Source organism: Dasypus novemcinctus, chromosome 27 (genome assembly GCF_030445035.2).
Source record: "Dasypus novemcinctus isolate mDasNov1 chromosome 27, mDasNov1.1.hap2, whole genome shotgun sequence".
Classification (NCBI taxonomy): domain Eukaryota; kingdom Metazoa; phylum Chordata; class Mammalia; order Cingulata; family Dasypodidae; genus Dasypus; species Dasypus novemcinctus.
Window position 1 is genome coordinate 35,454,119 of NC_080699.1, and position 7,503 is coordinate 35,461,621.

The 7,503-nt window shown below is 42.0% G+C and overlaps 1 protein-coding gene across 1 annotated transcript; it reads left to right on the forward strand.

Moving 5' to 3' along the window:
- The first annotated feature begins 4,661 nt into the window (after window positions 1–4,661).
- On the forward strand, window positions 4,662–7,015 carry LOC101437354 (prostate and testis expressed protein 1). Its single transcript, XM_058289237.1, has 3 exons — window positions 4,662–4,713; window positions 6,034–6,156; window positions 6,882–7,015. Exons 1-3 carry the CDS (start codon window positions 4,662–4,664, stop codon window positions 7,013–7,015), a joined length of 309 nt encoding a protein of 102 aa, XP_058145220.1.
- Window positions 7,016–7,503: the final 488 nt, after the last annotated feature.

Consider the following 7,503-nt stretch of genomic DNA (forward strand, 5'->3'; position numbering starts at 1 on the left):
TGCATAATATTGTAAATTCCTCTGTTTTGAAACTTCATCTTCTAACTTGATTTTTCTTGCTGGACGACTCACTCTATTACCTCCCGTCTGGATTCCCTTTCCTTCATTCGCCGTTCTCCCTGTAGTCAGGAATAACTCCTATGTTCTAAATTTTATTGGCACATTTCAGGCCTCACTTAATTAACTTCTTAGTAGAATTTGACCCTGAAATTTTACACCATCCTGTTGGCTCTGTATATTGCTTTTTAAATGAAACTCTTAGGTTCTTAGAGGTCAGCAAATAAGGGTACTGATGGCCCAAAAATAATACGGCTGGAGCCGGTGTAGCTCAGTGGTTGAGTGCCGGCTTCTCACATATAATGTGTTGGATCCAATCCCCAGCCCCAGTACCTAAAAAATAAAACAAAATTTTTAAAATTATGATTCTGTCCGTCTGGATTCAGTAAGAACCACTGGGAATATCGGCCAAACACCATGGAGGAGAATTATGGGAAAATAAGGGGTTTGGGATTGCCAGGGCCTATGCTGAAGCATACAGGAGCTCCAAAGAGCAGAGCATATAGAATTCCATGTTAGTAGTTACCTTCTTGCGGCACACTGACGATATCCCACCAGTTTCTGACTTCCATTGGTCTGTTTTAGAATTTAGTTGTCAGTCTTCCTGTCGTTCTTTTGACTATATTCTGTCTTTTTCCCTGGTTGCTTTTACTATTTTATCATTTTCTTTGACTTCCTGATATTTTGCTATGATACTGGATTTTTAAAATGTTTTGCTTGGGATTTTTTTTGAGAGGGTGCTTTTCAAATCTCTGGGTTGATGTTTTCCATCAGTACTGGAAATTTCTCAGCCATAACATTCATGTAACAGAATATAACAAAAATTTGAAGCCTTACACAAGAGCATGCATGATCTAGAATGCAGACTGTATGCTTCCACTTGTATCAATATTCAAAAACAGGCAAAAATATTGTGTGGTAAAATGATGAAACAAAACAACGATTAGATTCCATAAGATACAGTTAGCCTTTTTGGCTACACGGGAGAAAAAGGGAATGCGAATAGAAAGGAAAACTTGGGGCGAGGAGTTTTCTGCAGTATTGGCAATGTTCAATTGCCTGACTTGGTTTACATAGCTTTCTTGAAAATAATTTGTTAAGATAATCTTTTATATATTGTGATCTTGTAGGCATGTGTATTAATATTTCACCATTATAAAAACATGCACACAAAGGAAATAACAAAGAGGAATCTTAAGTAAGCTGGTTAGGGACACTCTTTCTGAACTCAGATTATTTTTACATTTTGGAGAGAGATGTACAAAAAAATATGTAGTAAACACAGCAGTATGGACAACTATGTGCCACCTGGGGATGCACTGGCTGGTGAATTTCACATGGAACCTAGAGAAGTCTCTAATTTCTCCCTAGCTGAGGTCACCTTGAGAAAGAGTTCTCAGGGTGATAGCTAGGATTGATACTGCATCTTCAAAGTCCAGGAAACTATTAGAGCTGTAAACTGTGATAAACATATAAATCATTTTACTTCTTCACCTTTGAAATCCTAGGCCTCCTTCTCTAAGTCATTTCAATATTCATGTTATTGTCTCCAAACCTCAGCATCATGGGAAAGACATAGTAGGGAATTTGTGGTATACTGAATGATTCTAAGAGATTCCCAGAATAGTCTAAGAGATGGCAAGTCTTGTAGTGGAAGAGAAGATGCACAAAAACACTCCCAGGACACACTTCTCTTATGTTCTTTCTTGGAATATTTCCTCTGTCTTCCACTTCCTTGGATCAGTTGAAACTACTTGGGTTTCATCTATACGCAGTGACCAAGAGCTGCTCCGTTTGATCGCCTGAGGCAGAAGAGACAGGCTGTTCTGACCTGACCATTCTTTCAAATCCTGTTCTGGAAGAAACTGTTTGCTCCCCGATGGCTCACTGCTATAATTGTTCTGGGTACTGGGAACTCCCAGGGGCCTGAGGTCATTGGGTGCTACCTTGAAACAGGAATTGGGAAACTTCATCTTATATGGAAGCTGTATCAGCTAAGAGCACTCCTCAAATTCTGTGACTCACCACCAGTCCCAGGAGCCTATTCAAAAAGGTCAACGTGTAAAAATATCTAGATCACCAAAGAATCTCAGATATTTTTCTGTATTCTACAAAGAGTAGATCTGTTCCTTTTAAAAAGTGATAATAACTGATTAGCAAGTGAACTTCACTTAAGAAACATATTTTTTTTTAAATTTGCATGATGACATTGGAGATACAAACTTAAAAAAAAAATCCTAGCCCATAAAGTAAACATCTTCTGATCACACACACAAAGGTATGAACAAGTACTCTCAGAATTGAGCTACGATACTGAGCTTATACTTCCTGACTAAGTTTACACCTAGAACTCTGTGGTGGAGAAAGGAGCATCATAAATAAAGAGGCCACACAGACTTCAATAGGGACTGTAGCAATAGGTGAAAGGGATTCTCAAATCCCTTTAAGTCATGGGTCTAGAATTTATAACATAAGAATAGTTATTTGGGGTGCCCTAAGAGGATAAGGAAAAAGACTTGGGGCACTCACTAAAGGAACAGACTGGAGCCCAGTAAGAAAATCAAGTATCAAGACAACGTGTCTGAACTTGGAGAGATTTGAAGAGAAAAGTAAATCAATAAAATAGAGGCAAATGGTCAGGTTCATCTTAGTACGTGGGAGGAGGAAATTTCTGTATTCGGGCAAGTGGTGTAACATGATCATAAGAGTGTAATTTAGATGAGGAGACAACTTCTGGTTCTTTACTGTGGGGAGAAAGAAACAGAACCTTTTCTCCTTTCTTGCGGACTGCCATTAGCCAAGGAATTAAATATGGAATTTCTGAAAGGGAAGAAAGGGGAACCTCAAAAGGTAGGAGAAAGAAATGCAAAGGTGCAAAGGATGATGCTAAATTTCAAGGAAGGAGAGGGATGAGAGGAGAGAAGGAGAGAGATCTACTAGTGAATATGCAGAACACAAAAAGCAGTGATGTCATTTGTGTGTGTGGATACATATGTGTACATGAGTGTGTGTGTGTTGGTAATGCATGAATACTTAATGGCATCATTTCAGAGCTTCTCCAGGGTAGTTGGTGCCCCAGGTGAGTAGTTAATTAGTGTATATACCTCTCTTCTCCCTGTGTGGAAGTACCAACAGGCTCTTTTGGTATGTAGTAAAAAATCTTCAAATATAAAGGAGAAAATCTCTTACACACACACGCACACAAATATCTTCTTATTCATCTCATTCCCAATACCTGTCTGAATGACTGGAACACTGTCATGATCTTTAACATATGCTTTGCATGGAAGTATGTATGCATGGATTAAAAAACAGCCAGTTCTGAGTAAATACTTGAGCAAACTGCTTTGGGTGATGTATATATATATATAAGAAACTGTGCTCCAGGAAATTATAGTATAGCTCAGAATATGCATGACAATTATATATAGTCCATTTTATGAGTTTCACCATCTGGAGAATAAAAAATAAATCTATGTCTCTTTTAAAGGCCTAAATTCTAATAGTTTCATCCTCCACCTGAAGAAAATCCAAATTTCCCCTCTGCCCAACTGTTTCCAGACCTCTTGTGGGGATGCTTAAACTTTCCCCATATCACTTTTGTTTGGCCCCTACCACTTCAGCCAACATCTGGCTTAAACCACCAATCCACTTAGCTGTAGACCACCATTGCCTTCTGCAGCAACCTGCTTCCTTCTAGATGCTGCTCCTCTCCCTTGGACTGCTTGGCCATAAGCATGGACTCAGACCCTTCACACAATTCCCTGTAATGCCAGTGGAGACTAAGCTGTGACTTTCATTACAATTTACTGAAAGCCTGGGAATAACCAAAGGAAACTAACAGAAAACTTAGAGTGAGATACTAGATACGGTTGTTCTTAGTATCCACGAGCTCAGCCCCCTCCACAGGAGTTTTACCTTTAGCCACCTACCTGCCTAAGGCTGGTCTGACATCAGGTAGGAAGGAGCTTACCTCCCTCCAGAAGTAATCTCAGACCTCTGTCTTCTATTTAAAGTCTGAGTCTCCAAGAAAGGGAAACGGTTTCCACTTCATTCCAACTCAGTGGCCACCTTTATCACAGCGTTGCTTCTTTCCAGGATGATTGAAGTGGGGAACTTCACTCCTTTCCTAAGAACCCTCTGTCCATACCTCTGAGCCTAATCTTTCCATCTCTTTCCCTTCCCAACCCCGCTCAGTTTGCATTGGCAAGGCTCACTGCACACCTTCTTATTGCCTTTCCATTGTCCATTTATTTGTACTCAGATATTCTCTCAGCTTTAACAAGTGCATCAGTGTAGATGATACTACCCCTCCAGCCTGATTCATCTTTGTGTTCTCCTACAGTGGGATGTAGATGAAGGATTATAGCACTTGGCTTCACAAATTTTGAGTGGTGGGACTGGACTAAATAGGACTAGGAATTACCTGGCAAGTTCCTCTTTCCCCTATGTTGCCAAGAAGAGAAATTGCAGAGTCACTAGGTTGCACAGAATCAAGGATTTCCAGTGTCCCACCCCTAACCCTTCCTGGGGAAGCCCAACCTCACAGGTGTATAAATAGGCATGCTCACAGCTTCCTGCACTAATTTGGTCCTCTCTCCAAAATGGACAAGTTCCTCCTGCTGGGACTACCAACCCTGCTTTGCTACTTTAGAGGTGAGTCTCTAGGATTGGCAGTTGGTGAGATACATCCAGTTTCCTGAAATGGATCAGGGTTCCATGGCAGAGAGCCCTGTTATGGGAATCATATGGTAACAGAAGCATTACGAGCTGTCATTTCCATGTCATGCCTTCCAGACCCAATGTGTCATGTCCCTAGGACCTTCACCAAAGCTATTTAGTTTTCCTGGTATAGGAGGAAATAGTTGGATTAGGGAGGACTTGGAGAGACATTTCATAGAAACTGTGAGATGGGGTTTGGAAAATGAGGTCTGCAGAGAGTATATCTTGTTTCAACAGCACTATCTGGGTCATTTCCAAGAAAAGATCATGAAGGTGAGTAGAAATTGATCATGGGGGTGGGGGGAGCAATACATGGGGCAGGGTGGGCATTGGAGGTCACAGGCAACCCAGAGATAGACCTTGAATTTCAACACTCAATATCCTCTTCCAGCAGGACAGGGCAGAGATGGGAGCTGATTTTAAGTTTGACAAGATAAAGTGAGTGGCATCTGACAAGGATTGGAGTGGGTGTGACAAAGGTCAAGAAAAAGGGAGAGGAGGAAGTAGAAATATTGCCTTCCAGGTACTAGCTGGCCATATCTAAAAGGTAGCAACTTCATGAATTGCAGGTGCTTGCCCCATTGTCTGCTTCCAGGTACAAGCAGGTAAGAATGGTATACAGAGCCAATTGAAAAGGAGGGAATGAGGCAAAAATAAATCAAAGAAATGTACATTAGTCTTTCTCCTTCTGGTCTGTGCTACACCCCTTCTCTTTATCAGGAGGGGTAGGGTCATCTGACAGTGCTGAAGACATAAAGAGAATTGGAAGAATGGAAGAGGGGCAGAACCCTGAGATAGGACTTGGAGGTACAGAGGCTTAGAAGAGTTCCAGGTGAAAGAGTGCAGGAAGGAGCCTGAAAAAGCAACTACCGAGGTCCTGGGCAGGTGTAAAGCTCAGACGAGTGGCAGACTCATCCTATTTCTCTTTGCCAGCACAGCCAAGGGAGTAGTTATTGACAGACCGCAGTCTTCTAGTGAGTATGAACAGGACCTGATCTTCCCAGTCAGGCCTGATTTTGTTCTTCTTTCCCTTATCCCACCCCCTTTTTTTCTCCTCCTGTTTTTTGGGCTCAAACTCCTGAGACCATGAATTCCAGTCACTCTCTTGGCTTGTTTTAATTGAGGGAGATGCCCAAGCCCTGTTTTAATTGAGGGAGATGCCCAAGCCCTGGGTTCCAGCTCTACACAGACTTCAGACCCCAAAGGTGGTCCAAGATCTGCTCTCACTTCTCTTTCCCTATTCTCTGGCCGAAGTTGGGCAAATTGTTCGGTGTAGGATGTGCCACCTCCAGTTTCCAGGAGAGAAGTGTTCCAGAGGAAGAGGAATATGCAGTGCAATGTTAAACGAGGCCTGTGCAACCGGGAGGATTTTCAAAAGTAAGTTGTGGGTTGGGGGAAGGAGGAAGGAGGAAGAGGCAGCACAAAATGCCCCATAGAGACAATTGCTGGGGGAGGGGATGGAGGTAAGTTCATTGTCTTTGGGCCTGTCTGGACAACCTGACCAAAGGAAATTTCCAAACTGGGGAAAAAGATGATCTGATGTCAGCCATAGGCACTGACTAAATGGTCCTTGGATGGGAAAGACAAAACATCATGATTTCTCTGTTGGAAGACTGAAGGAGTTCTCCTCCAAACCATTCCTTAATTTTTTCAACAAACATTAAAAACATTCTAAAAAGATAAAATTAAAATTACATTTAAAAATTTTTAAAAACCATCCTATGTTCCAGCCACAGCCAGGCTCTAGGACACCATGTTCATGATATTCTTAGCACAAAGCCATCTCTTGACATGCATAACTCTCCACTAAACCAGCGTTAAGGTTCTCAGTTACAAACTCTAGCCTTCGGAATGTCTGAATTGCTGCTCTCATTACCTACCCACGTCCTACTTCCCATAAGTTTTTAAACAGCTCTCTCCCTGTTCTGGATTTTCTCTGGGGAATCCCCTCACTTGCACCTCCAAGGCTTCATCTTTGAGTACCAGAAACTTGAACCGAGCAAGGTATTTTTTTGTGGGTGGGCTGGTGTGGACTGGAGAGCACACACTTTGCAACAGCTTCAGGGCCAGGCTCGCTGATGTGTGTCTTCTCCCTTCCTCAGATGATGGAACTCACTGGTTAACCTTCATGGACTGTATAAAGAACTGTGCTGATGTCAACAACATACAATGGAGTGTCTACCTGGTGAACTACAGGTGCTGCAGGAGCCATGACATGTGCAATGAAAAGCTCTAGGGGTTTTGGTCCTTCTACCAGTCTTACATCTGGGGGACATTGTTCCCTTATCCCCTTCACTATAACCTCCTAAAAACACACACCATAGGGGAGGATGGCAAATGCCTGGCTCTATCTTCTGTGTGTGGAAGAAAATCCCTCTCCTTTTCTAGATTTTCTATCTTGGTCCCTGAAAAAGAAACCCCCTGAGAGCAGGATCAAGATATCCTGGGGGTTGTTACAAAACCTCAAGTTTTTGGTGCACACCCAAGTCACTCAGTAAAAGGAGGAAAAGGATAGTTCAATTTCCAAAGGGGGCCCCTTCCTCTTTTCCCTGCTTCTTTCCTTCCTTCTATGGAAGGATGTTTTCCATATATATACTTTTGGGTGATTTTTTCTTTCTGTTTTCCCTCTTATCACTCCAATTAAAGCACATAATCCTGTGCTCTTGGGGGCAAAAGTGGCAGAGTAAAAAGAGATGACTTGAGTCTTCTTGGATTTTGTTTCTG

What these genes read in the sequence shown, in the direction of transcription:
- LOC101437354 (XM_058289237.1), top strand. Translation starts at nt 4,662, where the DNA reads ATGGACAAGTTCCTCCTGCTGGGACTACCAACCCTGCTTTGCTACTTT. An exon ending in CCTGCTTTGCTACTTTAGAG is followed by an intron (nt 4,714 to 6,033) that starts GTGAGTCTCTAG and finishes CTCTGGCCGAAG; the next exon opens with TTGGGCAAATTGTTCGGTGT. An exon ending in AACCGGGAGGATTTTCAAAA is followed by an intron (nt 6,157 to 6,881) that starts GTAAGTTGTGGG and finishes TCCCTTCCTCAG; the next exon opens with ATGATGGAACTCACTGGTTA.